The sequence below is a fragment of the Leuresthes tenuis genome, unplaced genomic scaffold (assembly GCF_036924035.1).
Source record: "Leuresthes tenuis unplaced genomic scaffold, fLeuTen1.0.hap1 SCAF_4, whole genome shotgun sequence".
Taxonomy (NCBI): domain Eukaryota; kingdom Metazoa; phylum Chordata; class Actinopteri; order Atheriniformes; family Atherinopsidae; genus Leuresthes; species Leuresthes tenuis.
The window spans coordinates 37,036,837-37,058,798 of NW_027325358.1; the positions used below are offsets into that span (position 1 = coordinate 37,036,837).

Consider the following 21,962-nt stretch of genomic DNA (forward strand, 5'->3'; position numbering starts at 1 on the left):
TTTGGTCAGATGTCAGTGCCAGACAGGAACATTCGCTGAAAATATGGTCGGTAAAGATACGAAGGTACGAACACCAGAAAAAAATACGAGTGATTAATCTTTAAAGTTGTTAATTGAGAAGAAAAATGTGTTGCTAAACATACACACCTTTCCCTCATAAATGATAAACAATTTACTTTCCAAATCCCTCTGTAGAGTATTTAATTATCTCAGTTCCAGCTGATGTTCCACTGTGTATCAGAGTTGCTGACGTATCACACTGCTCTAAATGATAGAATTCTCTATGGCTATGGCAAGGGATTGAATCTTAAAACTGTATCAGCACAAAAACAGTCAAAGCTTTTTATTTCCCTCTTATGTTCTTGTCAATCAGGATTACATCAATTACATATAAAAAATAAAAAAAATCGGCGAAGTTCTGTTGTTGCACTTAACCTATAAGCAATTCCCCCTCACCCTACTGTCTTGTCACCACATAACTCTGAATCCACCTCGCTCTACCTTGATAATCTTCTCACCTTTAAATCCAGAAAAGGTTTGGGATTTATACATCTGAACATAAGAAGTTTGTGTCAGCAAGAAAAATTAGACCATCGAAAAATGTTGGTCTCACAGGCAGATCCTGATATTTTAGTTGTCACAGAAACCTAGCTTACAAAACATACATAGAATAGACAGGTATAGAAGAAGTGGGAGTGTCGCTAAGTATGTCAAAGACCATTTTAACTGGAGGATCTACTCTACTCTCTCAATATGCTCATTCAGAAATGATTATACAAGGTGATTTTAATTTTGACTGGTTAACAAATGCTTCTGAACACCTGAAGGAATGATGCAGAAATGTAAATATCTTGCAACTGATTATTGATCCTACCAGGCCCAATCCAAAAAAATCATAACAGGTCCACATTAATAGACCTTAGTCTAACCAATATAAGTAATACAATTATTGCCAGTGGTGTTTTTCCCTTGATATAAGCGATCACTGCCTGGTCACTTGCATCAGAGATATTTAGGTTGTAAATATCATTTACAACCATCACGTTGGTTGTAAATGATATTGTTACCTCTCTGGACAAAAGGAAACACTGTGCTTCTGTTTTTATTGATTTATCAAAAGCTAACGATACGGTTGATTATTCTCTGCTTATTCCGAAATGATCTAATATTTAGTTTGATTCATCTGCCTGTAGATGGTTTCAGAATTACCTTTGGGAAAGAACTCAGTGTGTGAAAGACGGAAACGTCCAATCAGAATTTTCATCAGTAACAAAAGGTGTTCCACAAGGTTCAGTTCTGGGACATGTTTTATTTACAATTTATATCAATGATATTGCCTCTGCATTAGAAAATTGTAATGCTCATCTTTATGCAGATGACACTGTTTTGTATTGCTCTGCTGACACTGTACAACTTGCAGTTGAGAATCTGCAGCTCTCTTTTTACTGCTCTTCAAAATGCACTTGTTGATCTTAAACTGGTCCTCAACGCAAGCAAAACAAAGTTCATGCTTATAAATACTTATCTTTTTGTTCACAAAGCTCTCACTGGAAACTTACCACCATATATATCATCCATGCTGGAGTGGACCACAGGAACTTACCAAACTCGCTCAGCTTAAAGTCCCGCGGGTTCACTCTGAACTAGGAAAATCTGCTTTTCGTTTTTGTGCACCAACCGCATGGAACCATCTTCAAAACAATCTCATGACTGACACACTCACTACTCCTGGACATTTTAAGACTTTGCTCTCAAACTACCTTACTTCAGTGTGCACCTGTTTTTAAGGAGTACTGAGTATTGTCGCCTAATGTTTTAATTATGGGTGCCAATGCCGAAGGCTGGGCACACATATTACTATTGTGCATACTTATTGTGAGAATGCTGTTTTCCTATTTCATTATTATTCCGTACGTTTTTTTCTGTTTAACTACTTCCTCATACTTTAGGCAAATTAAACCATTTTTGCACAAAACCTTACTGACTAATGCAGCTTTTAAAAATATTCTGCCAATTTTGAACTATCACAGTTTAAAAATTAAAAGTAAAATCCTTGATGATTTCTGAGTTTACAATGCATTTCAATGACACGGAATGTTCATGTGTGGCAAAGTGGAAGAATACAGAAAGATTCTTCAGAAAAACAACATTTTAAACCTGTCACTGTTTCCAAAATCTTGAAGCCACAGAAATAATTTTAGCAATTAAAATGTAGGAAAATATGTCCTCTTTCAGCCAATATGACTTTCATAGCCTTCAGAACTTTAGTTTTTGTAAAGTAGCGCAGACACTCAGAGAGCTCAGAGAAACACCATTCCAGCTCCCATGCCCAGCCATATAAACAGGCCACCTCATTAAATTAATGTGAAGGAATCATTTAACAAAAACATAGATAGGAGCGGAATAAAAATTACACCACTGGCTTCTGTCGTCCCTTCTGCCGCTTATACATTTTATTATTAAGAGGGCAGAGCCAAGATGGCTGTCCTATTATAAAAGGTTCATGCCAGTCCCTCACGAGACAAATGCACGCGACAGCATGCACTTATTTTCCCATTATTGTGAACCCAACAACAGGTTCATGCCAGCCACTGTGTTATCTCCTACCAATACAGAACTGGGCACAATATGGGTTCAACTGACAGCAAGACCTTGGTCATATTGCTATATGACTACAACACTACAGCCTCTGTCTCTCAGCGGGCATTAGCTCCATTGGCGCCCATCAAAATTTCTTCAGAAATGTTCTAGTTTTGTCTTAATCTTTGTTTTGTCTATATTTTTTCTGTTGTTGTACCTCAACATTATTGTAAATGGGGGAAAGCTCAATGATTTTCGAGGTTTAAATAAAGATTTTGAAATTGAAATTGAAATCCTGGGACCCATATTGTTCAATCTGTACATGCTTCCATTATGCCAGCTAATACGCAGCTATAATGTGTCCTACCACAACTATGCAGATGACACTCAGATCTACGTGTCACTGACAGCAGGAGAACACAGGCCTGTAGATCACAGAACAGTGTGTGGATGCAAAACAGAAACAGACAAAACTGAAATCATTGTCTGTGGCCCACAGAAAAAAAGAGAAAGTGTTATCAGTCACCTTGAGACTCTCTCTCTAAAACGTAATAATCAAGTTAGAAATCTAGGGGTAATATTGGACTCAGACCTGAACTTTAACAGCCACATTAAATCAATAACATCAGCAGCTTTTTACCATCTAAAAACATTGCCAGAATCAAAGAAATAGTGTCTAAACCAGACTTAGTGTCCAAAAGACTAATCCATGCGTTTGTCTAAAGCAGGTTAGACTACTATAACGACCTGCTCACAGGCTGTATAAACAGGCTGTAAGACAGCTGTAGTACATCCAGAACGCTGCTGTTCGAGTCCTGACTAAAACCAGGAAATACAACCATATTAGTCCAGTGCTCAGGTCTCTGCACTGGCTTCCTGTCGCTCAGAGAATAGACTTTAAAACAGTTCTGCTCGTGTACAAGTCTCTTCATGGTCTAGCGCCAAAGTACATCTCTGACATGTTAGAGCCATATGAACCAACTGGGACTCTGAGACCCTCAGGGAGGGGTCTCCTCCTGGTGCACAGAGTCAGGACTAAACAAGCTGAGGCTGCGTTTCAGGTTTATGCTCCTAAAATCTGGAACAGTCTTCCAGAAGATGAGAGACAGGCCTCAACTCTGACAAAGTTTAAATCCAGGCTGAAAACAGTTCTATTTAGCTGTGCATATGACAACTGAAAGTATTTTATCTGCACTCTTTGCTTTTAACTTAATTAATTAAAGATCATTTTTATGTTTTAATTACTTTATTTGCCTTCTTGTGATTTCATGTAGCTGTAAAGCACTTTGAATTGCCTTGTGTACGAATTGTGCTCTACAAAAAAACTTGCCTTGCCTTCTTGTTAGGACTAGTCTTGTCAAAATAACATGAGGAAATTACACTGAGAATGATGATCAAAAGAAGGCAAACTATAAGGAAAGCAGAGGAAGTTGTGCTTTCACCAGTTTAGTTTTTTTCATACAATTATGCATGAGAAAAGTTGTATGAAATTATAGAAAAAAAAAAAATTTGCAGGAAAAAAATAACTTGCGGTGGTTGACTTTTTTTTTTTTTTTAGAAAAGAGTAGTGTAAGACACAAGAAAGTACCACATATTTATGATTTATGCAGAAAGATTTACAAAGCCTTTGAATGTATAATGTAACAAGTAGAAGAGTGTAACTCAACAGGACATGGACAACAAATGGGAGATCTCTGCAAGGAATAATCGTGGGAAAAACAAATCCACATTTTGTTTTTTGGTAACCTAGAGTGGTGAAGAGGATTTTAGAAAGGAAAAAGTAAGTTATGACTAAAATGTTTACTTCTAAAATGAAAGAAGACAGATAGTAATATCATTATCAAATGATTCAGACTCAGCCTAGGCAGAAAGGTCAACATAACTGAAGCACCACTGACTGGTTCACATCAGCAAACAAAGCCAGGGGCAGGGGATATGGCATCTATTTTAGATGTTCCTCTGAGTTAATGGCAAGAGCTAGCTCAAAAAGCAGTGCAGTGTTTTGAACTCTGTGCAGAGGCAGCAGAGAGGCCGGCCTATGCATGTGAGTTAATTGCTCACACTGGGAAACAGAGCTATCACAATTCAGCTCGAGAACATTTTTAGATACCTTCTTATGCCCCATGCAACTAAAAACACACCATCTACATTGCACAATCACCAACATCCTAAAGCCAGCAGCGATCAAGTGCTCACAGCCAACACAAGCAAATTAACATCTTTTAACCAAACTTAAGCATTGAATAAGCTACAATAAGCTGTTTCCTGAAGCTATTTTGTCATTGGAAATCATTTGTGACGTCTGCCTTCAGGTACACGACTGTGACTTTGTTTGGATATGTATTAAGACTCAGTTTTCTTTCTGTAAATTTTAGAAGAAAGTACTTATCAATGCCTATTCATTATATTTTCTTTAATTTATCTATTTTTCTTGCATAGTGCTCCATCAACATGCAACAGACATTAAAAGTAAAGCATGTTAAACCTGGCCCTCCTTTTTAAGGAAGTGAGAGACAGCCAGTCACAGCACAATGAATAAAAAAAAACATGTAAACATATCAACACCTACGCACAAGTCGGACTGCCAACTATTTTGCTTTTTATTTCTTTGGGCCTAAATACTTTAATTGACACAGTTATCTGTGTTGTTGACTGCACAGAAAGGAAAAAAAGCTCAAATTCAAATTTTCAATTTTTTTTTTAAATTCATGATTTATGCCGTGTAACATAGTAGTGTAAATAAGTGATTTAGCTGTACGGAATTTGAAAAGATCTCTTTATATTTGCTGCACATTTTAATAAAAACTCCTCCTCCTGTCAGTAAGCAGGAGAAGAAGAGGAAGAGGGAGAAGACATAGTGTCTTTATGTGATAAAGATCAGAGAGAACAAAAGAGAGATGAGAAAAAGTTATGAGAGATTGAGAGAGCAGAGGAGCGGGTGGTAAGAGAAGACGGGTGGTGGTAATGTCCTTATGATATAGTGCCTGTCAGAGCATTTGCTTCAGAGGCCAAATGATCCTGTAAGAACAGCACTGCTATTGATCCAGCTATCACACAGCACCACATACTAATGACTGTGTGTATATGTGTGTGCATGTGTGTGCATGTGTGTATGTGAGAAGAAAGGCAGAAAAAAATCGACAGAATCATGGGATAGGAATGTATAACAAACAGGTATTTGTCCATAAAAAGAGACAAAGATGGAAGAGGTAGTTAAAAGTGACTGCTTGCAAAATTGAGCATAAAAATGATTTTGTCTTTGTGTTTTAAATTCTGACATGACGCTTCATCAATACTCCCAGAACAATGTGTTAGATATGAAACCCAATCTCAAACTGATCTGTTTGATATCCGATCTTTGTTCTCACCTTGAATACTTTCAGTACGTCTAAACCCACACACACTCACAATCCCCCCAAACACTTTTCTCAATTTACATATTTACAAGGAGATTACAACCTTGCCACTTCACCAAACATAGTGTACAACACAGTGCTTGAATAGTTGGCCAGTTACATTGGAAATACTAAGAAATAGACATCAAATGTTGAAAAACCAACTTGTAACGTGAACACTTCATAAGGCCAAATGATTGAACGCCTCATTAACAAATAGTTGCAGAACATTACATCTAAAGCTGCCATTGACATATTAACGTGATCAACTAACTTTGTGTTTGCTTAATAAAATTGCTCTGTCATAGTTTTTTTTTTTTACCTTTGCTTTATGTGTAATTTTTAGATTCACAGATTTTCTCATCACTGAATTTTTAGATTATAAAGCCTTGAATGAAGAGGCGCTTTGGGCCCCATTATTAACTTCCTTTCTTCCAATTTATGTTCTGTTGTAGTTGTAAAAACAATTCACTATAACAACTATGTTGTGTTGTAAGCAGTAATCATACCCCTCTATTCTTACACGTTTCAGTTCAATTATCACCATTATCCTCATCGGTTTTTTTTTGTCACACCCATGGGCTGTAATTAGCCTGCTTCTAAAACGACACAGCTCAGATGCAGTCCAAAAAATGTTACATACATCTTCATATACTTTTAGTGGTTAACAAGAGATTACTGAGAGAGATCATTATTGCCTGGGTGGACTTCTGCATAGTCCACCTGTATAATGCAAAAAGGGTTTTAAATCAGTTTAACAAAAGTTGCATACTCATTTATATGCACAGTACATCACGTTTTACAAAATAAAGAACTGAAAAGTCTAAAAAGATCTGTTTGCTGTGGCTCCACATAAATCCACCCTAACTGAAAGGCAGTTAGTCCAAATCCCTTGCTTACTTGTTTTTTTTTTTAATATAAAAATGTTAAATAAAGATAAATAAATAAATGAAAATAATTGATAGCGAAAAGTTCAAGTTTGTGACTTTCTACTGAGGACGCAGACACAGCTGTGGACACAGTCCTCCGTGTCATCAATCAGTGAAAGAAGTACCGTATGCTTTTTAGTCTGCGCTCCTAAGCAAGAAGTAAACTGGTCAGATACCAATCTGAGAAAAGAAACAACTTACAAAATAAATCACATTTTCTCAATATTTGAAAGACATGATATCTGTGGCAGGGTGACTTGAGGAAAGCAACTCTTATTAAAAATGTTTTATAATTTTGAATGGAAATTGGTCCAGATACTATGATCAGAAAAGGTTTTTGGCTTAATACTAAATTCTAACTTTATTGTGCAGACTCAACAAATCATTCCCACCATTGAATAAATATATCATCTGTCACTGTGACCTTGAAGTGGCAGTCATCTAGCTTAGCCCATGTTTAGAATGTCTAGAGATTCCTGTCTGAGAGTAAAAAAAAAGGTATTTACAGTTGAGTTCATGTAGCTAGACACGACATATGATTTTGGCTATGCAGTTATATTCATATTTTCAGCACTCATAACCACATAAGAAGCAACAGAAAGCACTGCCCCTAAATTTGTAGCCCACCTCTATTCTTACCATATGGGAATGCGTCAGTGTAAAATCTTCCCTCTCTTGTAGTGGAGGACAGCAGCAAGCTGCAGTATGTCTTTTAATTTTTCACTCTGAAGATGCTATTATTTTGGAAAACAAAAATTTGCTGCTGGTAGTAAGCCTGGGCAACCTACTCAAGAATTAACATCGTGTGGGAAACTCTGAACAATAATATTAATAAGAATAATAACAGCAACAACAATAATAATAGATCTACGCTTTTAGGGTGCTGAGATTAAATATAGGGGTGCTTGAGCACACTTCAAAAAGCCACTGGAACAGCAGTCAGAAGCCATTGTGACTGTAGGAGAATCAATACAGTCAAATAAGGAGGAATCTATCATCAGGTTTTACTGTCCAGTAACATAAGAATAAATAAAAAGAAAAATATTGCAAAGAGTGGGCTGGCTTTGGGACAACACAGTTCTGAAGTAGCCCAGCTTAAGTTTAGCTATAAACCCAAGAAAACAAATGTGGAGAGACCTAATGTTGACAGTTAATAGACTCTTAGACCCCTGTCAGTTAGCTTTTAAACAAGATAAACAGATGATGCAGTCAGCAGTGTCACAAAATTAGCTGGCAGATATGAGATTACTTTTTATTGATTTTAGTTAAGCTTTTAATACTCCTCAGTCCCATTTGCTTTTGGATAATCTGATACAATTAATGTTATTATTAAATGGTATTTCTCTTTTTTGACTAATAAGATTTCAACAGCTACGAGTGATAGGACAGATAAGACAGCATCTGACCCTAAATGTCTTTGTAAAGGTGTAAAGTTCTCTTTCTAAGCTACACAAATGAGTGTCGGAGTGAAACTTCCCAAAATTATATTGTGAAATATTCTGACCATCCTTGGATTATTGAAGAGACGTCAAAGCTTATCCCTTTCTCATTCTGAAATTGAAAAGTGTGTGATGGTCACTTCCTTGTTAAGAATCTGAATAAAATTGAAGAGATGATATTTAATTCTCTGTCTGTTGGTGATCACAGTCCAATCTTGATTCACGAAGTAACTAATGATCAAATATAGTCTTGTAAATATGTTGGTGTCGACACTGACAGTTAATCTACTTGGCTTGTTCATGTTGAAAACCTTTGTGCGATGCTTAAAAGCAAACTTGACTTGAACTTATTTAACAACATTACTAGACTGATGCTCCAGAGTCTAGACCATACCCATTTAAATCAAATGATTGGCTTTTATCACAAGTGCCTTCTCACATCTTGCATTGCTTGCATCTTAATGAATTGCTGGGACTGTGTTATTTTCAAAAAGTGTAACATATTTTGAAATCATTTTTGAGATATTATTGAATGTTACCTTTACCAAGTGATCCCCTCCCTCCCCTTGTTTCACTTTGTTATTAAGAGGTTTTGTGTGTAGAATTTTGAGGTAAAAGATTTATTTAATCTGTTTGGGAAAAAGGCTGTAACATAGGATATTGTGGAAAAAGTGGAGCGCTGTGAATACTTTCTGGATACACTGTAATATTTACATTTTTGGACCCAGCCGACATTCAAACCAGGAATCTTCTTGCTGTGAGGTGACAGCGCTAACCACGAGCAGCCTTCAACATAAATCTAAAAAAAACTCTGAAGAAAAAGTCAGAAATCCAATTTCAGTTTTACATTTTTCAGAATTATGGTGTATATTTGCGATGTAGTAATATCAAATGGGTGTGCGATGCAAAAAATAATAACATCAATAAAAATAATAATGAAAACATAATATGCATATGCCAGCATTAAATGCAGGAGCACATGCAATTGATGAGGTCTCTTGATATTCATTCAATGTATGTGTTGATTTTATTCATAAAGCCATAGCACAAACCTTATAGTTTGTGAGCCTATGTGACTGTGTGTGTGTCTGTACATGAGTTAAGGTTAGAGTGTTAAGCAGCTTAGAGATGCAAAATGGATTAAGTTTTTTGTTGACACATAGTGAAGCAATCCAGTTAGTAAATACAAGATACAGTCTTCTTCCTCTGTCCGTATTTTTCAATTTTTACTCTTTCCTTTTTTATTCAACAGTGTCACTAATTTAATCTTTTTCAGTCTTACACTTCCTTCCTTCTGTCTTCATACCTTCATCCACCATGCACACTATAAACACCGACACTTACAGAATACAAGAACAAACAACTCCACTTAAACATTATTTTGTCGGCCTGGTTTGTTTAGTTAACATATGCTACATACTATGTCTTGTTATAATAGTTTGAGTATGGCCCATTTTTAGTTGCACCAAGGCCAAGTGAGATTTTACGTTTTAGGACATAATTACTCAGAGTCCCTCTGTGTATCACAATTAGCTTGAAATGTAAAATACTGACACTGTCCTTCTGATGATATTTTCAAAGAAAGAAACACCTGCATCGGTGGATGTAAATATGTATTCATTTTTCTAAGCCAATAGCTGAGATCATCAGTATCAAGTAACTGGGTATGCAGCAGCTGGGCACCCACAATCCAGACTACAGAAAAGTGTTTGTCTGGTAGTGTGTGTGTGTGTGTGTGTGTGTGAGCGTGTGCGTCCACTGGGGAGGTAGCCAGACGTCGTTGGTTTAAAATTTCATCTCAGGAGAGAGAAAAATACATGAAGGCTTCTCCCTTTTCTTGTTCTACCTTTATCCTCAATGTTCATTCCTCCCTTTTTGAATTGCCACATCTTTTTTTTTCGTCTTTGCAAACCAAAGCCAGACTTTGAAAGCTCATATAAACACGTTTGTATGACCAAATCCATAAAATAAGGCTTAAAAGGGTGTGAAATACACACCTACATAATGTGGTAAGGGGTTGAATCACATATACACTCAACTGAAACATGGGCCTCTGCATGAGCTCCAGAGGTCCATCTGTTTGCTTCTTTTTGTAAAAATAGTAATCCAATTAGTTGCTTTTGGATGTCAAACAAATGAAAGTAAACATCAGACTGTGATGTACAATGGCGCAGGACTAAACTGATGGACACCAAATGGTGGTGTCCATCAGAGAAACACAGTCTTGAAACACACTAACTCATTAACTTTTTTTGTGTTGTGTGTAAGATTTCTACACGTTATATCCACTTGTCATGGTGTATTGTCTGTATGTTTTTTATGATACCTGCCTTAGTACAACAGATGAAATTTAGCAATTAAGCTAACTCCGGCATATTTACATTGATGCTTTTGCTGGCATGTTGATTAATGTGCATTGTCCTAATCAAATAAATAAATAATTAGAAAATGTGTTTGAAAATTACTCCATTAGGAGTACGTGTCAACTCATGATAACTTAAAGCCACAGTGTGTCCATACTGTCACTGTTTTAATAAAATCCTGATTTTCCACACTGTTATGACATCAGATTTTCTTTGGTGAATTACTCACTTCCCCTGTCATGTATAATGGGAGAAGGAGTGTGGTCCTTTTGAATGGCTAGTTTGTACTCTAACCATAGCTTCAATCAACTGTGCATGCCACTTTAAAGATAGACATTATGGCAGGATTAAATAGCCTCTCCGCAGCATGGGCAGTTTGCTGAATAATGTGCACTCCAAAAAATTGGAATCTTAAAGCCTAATGGGTTTACACTTAGTTGACAGCATTACTGTGATAAATTATGGATTTATGAACATTATAATGCTGAACTTTTGTATGTATTGGTTTAACTTAATTTTTTTTAGAATGTCCTTTGCAGTATTTTGAACTATACTCTGTCTGCTATTAAATCCTGTAAAACGCGTGTAAAGGATTTAGATGTAGTTGGTTTGTGAACTGCTGAAGATGAAGTTTATCAACTGGTAAAGCCAGTTTAAAGTAAAGAGGTATCTTTCTTCACAAAGTGTAGTTTAAGAGCCTTCAGTTATCAGGTCCCTCTCTTGTGGAATAAGCTGCCAGTAAATGTCCAGGAAGCAGACACCCTTTCCACTTTTAAGATTAGGCTTAAAACTTTCCTTTTTGATAAAGCTTATAGTTAGGGATGGCTCAGGTGACCCTGAAACATCCCATAGTTAAGCTGCTATAGGCTTAGACTGCTGGGGGACCTCATCTGTCACACCTTTCCTCTCTTTGCTCTCTTTTTCCCCCTGTTTAATTTCTCAAATGATATTATGTACATGTGACATTATTGTGGTTATTAACTTGTGTTTCCCTGTTCCAACAGATATCCTTTGAATGACGTTATAGTGTTTTTCCCCCCTCTTTTCCCTCTTTTCTGTCTTCTCAAACCCCAGCTGGTCATGACGGATGGCCACCCTTCCTGAGTCTGGTTCTGCCAGAGGTTTCTTCCTGGTTCTGGTTCTGCCAGAGGTTTCTTCCTGTTAAAAGGGAGTCGTTCCTTTCCACAGTCGCCTCAGGCTCAGGACGGGAGATTGGACTGAAGACAAGTTTCGGTGCAATCTGTTGGTTTCCTTAGCTAGGATATTATTTTTTGAATTGGCTCTATATGAATTAATTGGATTATGATTACAATGAATTGAATTCCAATTGGCTTGAATTGGACTATATTACTTAAGTGCCTTGAGATGACAATTGTTGTAATCTGGCGCTATATAAATAAAATTGAATTGAATTTAATTGAATTTCGAACACACAAGGAGTCTTTTTTTAATCACATATTCTCACATGAATGGCAAACAAAGAATAAGTGGCACCTCGGTGTCTTGCCCAACATATGGACTGGAACATTTTGGGATTAAACCTCCAATTTAAACAAACTGCTTTACTTCTTCAGTCACAATTGTCCCCTAAGTCAGTGTTTTAGTTATTGAGCCACTTTGTCTCCAAACTTTCCCTTTAATTTTCACGATTTCTACAAAGACTTCATAACAAGCCACACATGAAGGCACACACATGTGTGCGCACACACACACACACACACATAGCTGTGCTTTACAAAGTCAATTAGCTTTAGAAAACTTGACGACTACTCATTTTTAGAGATGCAGGAAGAGTTTCCTCCAGAGCTCTGACATCCACAGCATCATGTCATTTAATAAAAACACTATTAAACTTAAACAGGAAACACAGTGACTCAGCAGTTTATCTCACTGTTAATTACAACATTGCATCTCTTAATGAAAACGCGTGTGTTGTGTGTGTGCATGGGCCTAGTTTAATGAAAACACTGTGCATATAATTACACGTGTATCTCTGGAATGGGATGAAATCATAAACAAACTCCTCGTAGATTATACACTAACACCTGTTTGGGAAAACTACCTTGAGAATAATGAATATGCTTCATACACACATACTCAACTGAGCACACACACAAACAAAAAAATTATATAATACCAACATATTGATATATTTAAATCAACAAATGATAGATAGATAGATAGATAGATAGATAGATAGATAGATAGATAGATAGATAGATAGATAGATAGATAGATAGATAGATAGATAGATAGATAGATAGATAGATAGATAGATAGATAGATAGATAGATAGATAGATAGATAGATAGATAACAAAAAAACAGACCAAAGACAAATTGATGTCCTACCATTGTCACTGTCTGATTTGTTTTCATGCTCCGTGTCTGTAAGAGTCAGCACTGAGTTGGAGCGACTGGACAGGCAGGAACTCCTTCCAGATGATTTACCCAGACCCCCACGGCCCCAAAGCCGCATGGCACGCTCTGGTGACATCACAGCCTGGCTATCTGCATCTAGGTCCTGTGCTGTACCAACGGAGAAGCCACGGTGAGGAAGTCCAATATCTGAGCAAAACGCTAGGCCACGACGCGGTGGTGCCTCACAGATCCCCAGCTGACGAAGATTGAAATGTTGACCTGCAACAGATATAGACGGAAATGTTGGGACTGTGTATGAATCTTAATTTTGAAGCATGACTATGTAATATGAAAGTCCATGACTACAAACTGATGTTGATTGCAAGAGATTTTAAAATAAATATACAGTACATCTAAAGCTAAAACACCAATATATAAAAAAAAGCTTTGAAAAAAAAGATATCCACACAAAAGATCCGCATTATTTTTACATTGTTGGAAAAAAGAAAAAAGAAATATCTCTCAAATCAAAAGTTTGTAAGAAAGAAAATTTAAAAAAATACAAATATCCAGTGCAGTTTGATAGAGGCGAAAGTGTAGTTTAAAACTATTCAACCAAAGATCATCAGACTCAGGCGGAAACAGTGCACCTGACTTTTGTAGTTAAGTATCAATTTGTTCCTGAGATGCAAATCAAGCACAACCCAGGTTATGTCACTGTGACAAAGAAAGAAAAAAATATGGCATCAGAAAGCACAAAAAAAACATGTTTGAGAAAAGACTTTGACATAAGATGAACTTAAATGAAATAAAATGTCTTATCAAAAGCAAAATTTATTTGTTAACAAATTGCCTGTGTAGTTGTATTAGGTATTTCAAGTTTTATTTTTTGACAATATATCGTTGTGTCTTCACTTCCTTATGCTTCATTCTCACAGATCAAACCTTTGCTCTGACTGTCATCTTTTCATTTAAGCTAAAAGCGATCTCCTTTGGACTACCACATCCTACTTTGCAGTGGGGTTGCTGCCATTAGGTGAGAGGCAGGGTACATCCTGAATAGGTTACCAGTCCACCATAGGGCCAACACAGAGATAAATGAGACAGAAAAACCATGCAAGCTCACAATCACTCTAAGATTTAATTCAGACCCTCTACTTTACCAAACATGTACGATTGATGACTGTGGGAGGAACCCAGAGTACCCTATGTAACCTATGTATACACAGGAAGAAAATGATAACTTTTCACAGAAAGGTTTCAAACCAGAAAACTTATTGCTGTGAGGTGACAGTGCTATCCCTACAAAATGTGCTGCTAAAGTCAGAATCCAATTTTAACATAAAGATTCACAGAAAGTAGCTAACTAGAGAGAGTAGGTCACAATCATTCAGGGCTTTATGTCTTTAGGATCTGCTTATAATCTGACCAATTGATTGATTTCATCTTGCTTCATTGATAAATATAGCTGAGTATCATCTGCATAGTAATTTAAGGAAGATCTCAAAACTCATATCAATGGTGTTAGCAAGTGAACTAGAGATAATAATGAATGGCTCTCTTCTACTGTAATGCTCTGTTCACTTGTCTCAATAAGAAGGAGTTAGCCTGTATTCAGGTAGTCCAGAACTCTGCTGCATGACGTCTGATTACCTCAAACAGACGAACTGATATAACCACTTTTTTTAAGGTACGGGCCGGCTGTAGCTCAGGAGGAAGTCGCCCACCAATTGGAAGGTCAGTGGTTCGACTCTGGCTTCCCCAGAATACATGTCGAAGCGTCCTTGGGCAAGACACTGAACCCCACGTTGCCACCACTTTTAGAATTCATTTAAAATTTTTGCCCTTAACCTTCAGAGCTCTGCATGGACAGACTCCCCCTCACATTGCTGACGTGACTCAGCCTTACACTTCGTCTCGCAGTCTGAGGTAATCTAATCAGTCTTTTAACGGTCCCTCACACTCGCTTCAGGACTCGAGCAGACCCATCTTTCCAAGCAGTAACACCCAGACTGTGGAATGCACTGCCTTTATTTTTAAGTAGTTTGGACTTTTATGGGTACTTTCAAAAAGCAGCTGAAAATATTTTTATTCTAAGAAGCTTTTAGTTAGATTTGGGCTTTTATGATTGTTTTGTATTTAAAATTGATGTATTTTATGTCATTATGTATTTTACTGGATTTACTTTTTCCATGAAACACTTTGTGACAATTGTCTGTGAAAGGTGCTATATAGATAAACGTTTACTTATCTACTTACTTAATGGAAATTTATACCATGCTGTCTAATGAAATGACCTAATGGAAGATGTACAGTGTGAGAAGCATTGATCTAAGCAAAGAACCCCGAGGAACAATGTGACTCAGATAAATATGACTTACATATGACTTCAATGAGCCTAACACTAATCCTTTAATCACACGCCTCTGTAGTAGAATGTCGTTATCTGTGGCATTGAAAACAGCCCTGAGATCCAACAAGATAAGCGTAGACAAGATTCCACTGTCTGTGGCCATGAAGAGATCATTTCATCAGTGCTGTTTCTTTGTTATGGTGTGCTCTGACTCCTGACTGACTCACTTCAAACAAAGTCTGTGAAAAACTCGGTTGGTATGTCTTATCAGCAGCAAGTCTGTGTAGCTCTCAATTTTGTTCGTTGTTTATATAATTATATGTAATAATATGTCATTTTTAGTTTTAATCTAAACATTTTTAGTGCTCTGCTTTCTATTTAGATTTTGTTTTATTGTTTTGATATTGTGCACTGCTACCAGTAGAGCAGCGTACACAAGAGAAGAACTGTTGGTACTGTTGGAGGATAGGACGTAGAATTAAACATCCAATTCTGACAGAGCTAAGAAAGCTGTACCGTGGATGCAGAGCTGGAGCAAAACTAAAGGCAAAGAGGGACAACAGGAGGTGGAGGTGCAAGCCTGTTCTGCCCTTGTGATTATGGGAAACGCTAACTCGCTACCTAACAAGTGTGATGAGCTAGAGGCGCTTGTTCGGAACCAACGGCTGTATAAGGAGACTTCACCCTGTACACACTTCAGGTACAACTCAAGAGTCCTGCCACATACAGAAGTGTTCTGATGGTACGGCTGTTGGGGCATGTGTGCGCGGTGGACAGAAGAAGGAGTACAGGGACCTTGTGGAGTTCTTCTCTGACTGGACCAAAAATAACTTTTTGCTCCTAAACACTACCAAAACCAAAGAGCTGGTGGTGGACTTCAGGAGATCTAAAACTCCATGCCAGTCAGTCTGCATTGATGGAGGGGGGATAGAGACTGTTCAGACCTGCAAATACCTGAGGGTGGTGCTGAATAATAAATTGGAGTGGTCTGCCATCATAGAAGCAGTGTACAGGACTAATTTGAATAATTAGGATGAATAAAGTATTTTTCTATTCTATTCTATTCTATCATTCAGTTGAAGCAATATTTTCTAGAATTTTAGAGATGGGTGAGTGGTTTAATAAAGATCTTTAATTGGCTAGCAGCCCTGAATCAAGAGTAGCTGTATAAGACTAGGCCTAATAACATCTGTCTTAAAAGCCTGCGGTACATAGCTTGCTAAATAAGACAGAATAATCAAATACTCTAAAAATGTCTGTCAAGAATAAAAAAAACCCTCCTTAAACAGTCTGGTTGTGACTGTATATGATACAATATGATGGTTTAAATAAACTCTCATTAGCTTAGAGAGTTCAGATTCTACAGATAGTTCTAAAGTTGCTGTACTTAAACATTAGCATCAATCGTGGGAATGATACCAAGGTCCTACCTACCCTTCTTCTCTCTCATACAAACAATTTAATTAATGCAATTATTAAGCTATCACTACTAAGAGTTAAAGGAATACATGTCTCAACTGAACTTTGACTCTATGACTATGAGGGTTTTTCCACCAAAGTCATTCCAGTGCTGGGTTGGAGCCAGAGCCAAACTTAGAATTTAGTTTATTTTTGTTTCAGTTATTTGTTATCAGTGTGGATGTGTACTGTGATAACTGCTAGTTGTGAAGATCAGTGCTCAGATTCATAGTCTTCATCTATGCTCTGTACATGTCAAATCTGTCAGAGATTGAAATGATTTCAATGTAATTTTCTCTCCAGCCTTCTTGACAACTGCTTTAAAGCATGCAGCTGTGAACTGAACCAAGGAGCCAGCTTCCTTTGATTGAGTGCCTTCTTTTTCAGAGGCGCAATATTGTCCAGCATTCAGACCCGTCAATTTTTTATGAATACTACCCTCCGCCACCTCCCCAACCCCGAACCCAGGAGCAATCCGAACTGTCCACCCACCAATGAAATTATTAACACACAACACAACATTAAATTTTTTCTAATGACTCTTATTCATCACAGACATCAGACACCCAGTGCAAACATAAGTACAATTTATTTTATTTTATAGGGCATATGAACAAACCCTCACCCTACCCCTCACCCCCACCCCAGACCTGCATTGAGAACGAATTATTGTAGAGAGGTAGAAGAGGTAGAATACATGGAAACTCCTTCCACAGTTTAATTTTGTCTGAAATGAAAGTAAACTTAAGATATTCCTTTTAAATAATTAAATAAAGACATTACTCAAATGTGCAAAAATAGAGGTAAAGTCAATGGAAACTTCTTGCACCTGAGAATTTTATCAGAAATAAAAGTAAACTGAGGAGATTATTGGAAATAAATAAAAACCTTCAAATGCATGTGCAAAAACAGCTGTTATAAAATCAGTTTCCCATGTACAAACAACAAAAGAACATTCAAATTTAACATGAATAGCCAAATGTTTAGGCAGTGGCATTTTTCCCACTGCTATAGGTTACAGATTTGGCTTTTTAAGCAGTGTGTCACTGAAAGCCTCTGTGTAACAAATGCTGCCCTTGGAGGCCATCATGACTTTCCTAGTGACAAGAGAACTAAGCGTCTCTGTGCTTAGACAAGCACGATATTGCGTTTTGTTTTTGGTAACCAAGCTAAAGACTCTTTCAAAGTCTGCGTTACAGTGGAAAATCATACAGACCCCGAGCATAACTGTGGAGAGGTTTGCAAAAAGTTTCTTCCCTCCTGCTTCCATCAGCCTGTTTGACAATAACATCATCATCCAAGGCAGTGGACTGAAACAGCCGAAACTCCTCCTCCACTTCATCCACTGTGACACCATTTCCCAGCAAGCAAGGGAACCTGTCTAAAAAGTATGTCAGGGAGGACAATTTGGCTTGTTGCCGTCTGCTTATATCAGCTACTGAAGCATGACGCAGCAATTCGTCCCCATAGGGGAATTTAGAGAGCATGTAATCGACGGCTATGAAATATTTCCTTACATCTCTAAAGAAAGCTCCAAGAGGTAAGGTAAGCTGACTCTTGATAAAGGTCTGTGTGTCATGTCCAATAGACAGCTCCTCATCTGGCAGTTGGTGTTCACTGGATTTGTACAGAGTAGGATGGCACCCTCTGCCTACTTCCCCCATCATTTCCACGACACACATGGGTTTGCAGAAGGCCAACAGCAATTTTTGGAAACTGCAGATCCAATGTCTGCAGCAAGGTGGGCACACATGGTTCTTCTTTCTGCAGGTTCTGATTGGCTGTTTCAAACAAAGGTACTTGCTCTTTTTGAAAACAGAGCATACAACTAAGACTGTAGGTCAGAACGCATCCACCCTCTGTGGTTATGTGACCTCTGTTTTTTCTGTCTTCTTTTCTTTATTTTGCTTTCTGTTTGGACAAGTCCTTCTTTTTGTCCATCTGTTTATGTTGAAAAACTTATTTGTTCAGATCAAACACCTTGAGGACTTGAGCTGACTGCTGTGTAGGGCTAGGCTCTGTCTGCAGCTGTTTGGGTGTAGTTCCTGCCTGCAGCTGTTTTGGTGTAGTTTCTGTCTGCAGCTGTTTGGGTGTAGTTTCTGCCTGCAGCTGTTTTGGTGTGAGCCTTGCCTGCAGCTGTCTTGGTATAGTTCCTGCCTGCAGCTGTCTTGGTGTAGTTCCTGCCTGCAGCTGTGTACAGCTAGGCCCTATCTGCAGCTGTTTGGGTGTAGGACCTGCCTGCAGCTGTTTTGGTGTGGGTCTTGCCTGCAGCTGTCTTGGTATAGTTCCTGCCTGCAGCTGTCTTGGTGTAGTTCCTGCCTGCAGCTGTGTACAGCTAGGCCCTATCTGCAGCTGTTTGGGTGTAGGACCTGCCTGCAGCTGTTTTGGTGTGGGTCTTGCCTGCATCTGTTTTGGTGTAGTTCTTGCCTGCAGCTGTTTTGGTGTGGGTCTTGCTTGCATCTGTTTTGGTGTAGTTCCTGCCTGCAGCTGTTTTGGTGTAGTTCCTGCCTGCAGCTGTTTTGGTGTAGTTCCTGCCTGCAGCTGTTTTGGTGTGGGTCTTGCCTGCATCTGTTTTGGTGTGGTTCCTGCCTGCAGCTGTGTACAGCTAGGCCCTGTCTGCAGCTGTTTTGGTGTAGTTTCTGCCTGCAGCTGTTTTGGTGTGGGTCTTGCCTGCATCTGTTTTGGTGTGGTTCCTGCCTGCAGCTGTGTACAGCTAGGTCCTGTCTGCAGCTGTTTTGGTGTAGTTTCTGCCTGCAGCTGTTTTGGTGTGGGTCTTGCCTGCATCTGTTTTGGTGTGGTTCCTGCCTGCAGCTGTTTTGGTGTAGTTCCTGCCTGCAGCTGTTTTGGTGTAGTTTCTGCCTGCAGCTGTTTGGGTGTGGGTCTTGCCTGCAGCTGTTTTGGTGTAGTTTCTGTCGGCAGTGTTGTTGGTGTGGGTTTTGCCTGCGTCTGTTCTGGTGTAGTTCCTGCCTGCATCTGTTCTGGTGTAGTTCCTGCCTGCAGCTGTTTTGGTGTAGTTCCTGCCTGCAGCTGTTTTGGTGTAGTTCCTGCCTGCAGCTGTGTACAGCTAGGCCCTGTTTGCAGCTGTTTGGGTGTAGTTTCTGCCTGCAGCTGTTTTGGTGTAGTTTCTGCCTGCAGCTGTTTTGGTGTGAGCCTTGCATGCAGCTGTCTTGGTGTAGTTCCTGCCTGCAGCTGTGTACAGCTAGGCCCTGTCTGCAGCTGTTTGGGTGTAGTTCCTGCCTGCAGCTGTCTTGGTATGGTTCCTGCCTGCAGCTGTGTACAGCTAGGCCCTGTCTGCAGCTGTTTGGGTGTAGTTCCTGCCTGCAGTTTTGTTGGTGTGGGTCTTGCCTGCATCTGTTTTGGTGTAGTTCCTGCCTGCAGCTGTTTTGGTGTAGTTTCTGCCTGCAGCTGTGTTGGTGTAGTTTCTGCCTGCAGCTGTTTTGGTGTGGGTCTTGCCTGCAGTGTTGTTGGTGTGGGTCTTGCCTGCAGCTGTTTTGGTGTAGTTCCTGCCTGCAGCTGTTTTGGTGTAGTTTCTGCTTGCAGCTGTGTTGGTGTAGTTTCTGCCTGAAGCTGTTTTGGTGTGGGTCTTGCCTGCATCTGTTTTGGTGTAGTTCCTGCCTGCAGCTGTGTACAGCTAGGCCCTGTTTGCAGCTGTTTTGGTGTAGTTTCTGCCTGCAGCTGTTTTTGGTGTAGTTCCTGCCTGCAGCTGTGTACAGCTAGGCCCTCACTGCAGCTGTTTGGTTGTAGTTCCTGCCTGCAGCTGTTTTGGTGTGGGTCTTGCCTGCATCTGTTTTGGTGTAGTTTCTGCCTGCATGTGTTTTGGTGTAGTTTCTGCCTGCATCTGTTTTGGTGTAGTTTCTGCCTGCAGCTGTTTTGGTGTAGTTTCTGCCTGCAGCTGTTTTGGTGTGGGTCTTGCCTGCAGCTGTTTTCGTGTAGTTCCTGCCTGCAGCTGTTTTGGTGTAGTTCCTGCCTGCAGCTGTGTACAGCTAGGCCCTGTCTGCAGCTGTTTGGGTGTAGTTTCTGCCTGCCGTTTTGTTGGTGTAGTTCCTGCCTGCAGCTGTTTTGGTGTAGTTCCTGCCTGCAGCTGTGTACAGCTAGGCCCTCACTGCAGCTGTTTGGTTGTAGTTCCTGCCTGCAGCTGTTTTGGTGTGGGTCTTGCCTGCATGTGTTTTGGTGTAGTTTCTGCCTGCATCTGTTTTGGTGTAGTTTCTGCCTGCAGCTGTTTTGGTGTAGTTTCTGCCTGCAGCTGTTTTGGTGTGGGTCTTGCCTGCATCTGTTTTTGTGTAGTTCCTGCCTGCAGCTGTTTTGGTGTAGTTCCTGCCTGCAGCTGTGTACAGCTAGGCCCTGTCTGCAGCTGTTTGGGTGTAGTTCCTGCCTGCAGCTGTTTTGGTGTGGGTCTTGCCTGCATCTGTTTTGGTGTAGTTCCTGCCTGCAGCTGTGTACAGCTAGGCCCTGTTTGCAGCTGTTTTGGTGTAGTTTCTGCCTGCAGCTGTTTTTGGTGTAGTTCCTGCCTGCATCTGTTTTTGTGTAGTTCCTGCCTGCAGCTGTGTACAGCTAGGCCCTCACTGCAGCTGTTTGGTTGTAGTTCCTGCCTGCAGCTGTTTTGGTGTGGGTCTTGCCTGCATCTGTTTTGGTGTAGTTTCTGCCTGCATGTGTTTTGGTTTAGTTTCTGCCTGCATCTGTTTTGGTGTAGTTTCTGCCTGCAGCTGTTTTGGTGTAGTTTCTGCCTGCAGCTGTTTTGGTGTAGTTTCTGCCTGCAGCTGTTTTGGTGTGGGTCTTGCCTGCATCTGTTTTGGTGTAGTTCCTGCCTGCAGCTGTTTTGGTGTAGTTCCTGCCTGCAGCTGTGTACAGCTAGGCCCTGTCTGCAGCTGTTTGGGTGTAGTTCCTGCCTGCAGCTGTTTTGGTGTGGGTCTTGCCTGCATCTGTTCTGGTGTAGTTCCTGCCAGCAGCTGTTTTGGTGTGGGTCTTGCCTGCATGTGTTTTGGTGTAGTTTCTGCCTGCAGCTGTTTTGGTGTAGTTTCTGCCTGCCGTTTTGTTGGTGTAGTTCCTGCCTGCAGCTGTGTACAGCTAGGCCCTCACTGCAGCTGT

The 21,962-nt window shown here is 39.5% G+C and overlaps 1 protein-coding gene across 1 annotated transcript in view; it reads right to left on the bottom strand.

The window, feature by feature from the left end:
- The window catches only part of LOC140305163 (teneurin-3-like), a 159,817-nt gene that overhangs the window by 46,046 nt on the left and 91,809 nt on the right, over positions 1-21,962 (bottom strand). Inside the window, exon 5 of the mRNA XM_072383919.1 lies at positions 13,058-13,345. Coding sequence (XP_072240020.1) covers positions 13,058-13,345 — 288 coding nt within the window. The remainder of the gene's footprint in view (positions 1-13,057; positions 13,346-21,962) is intronic.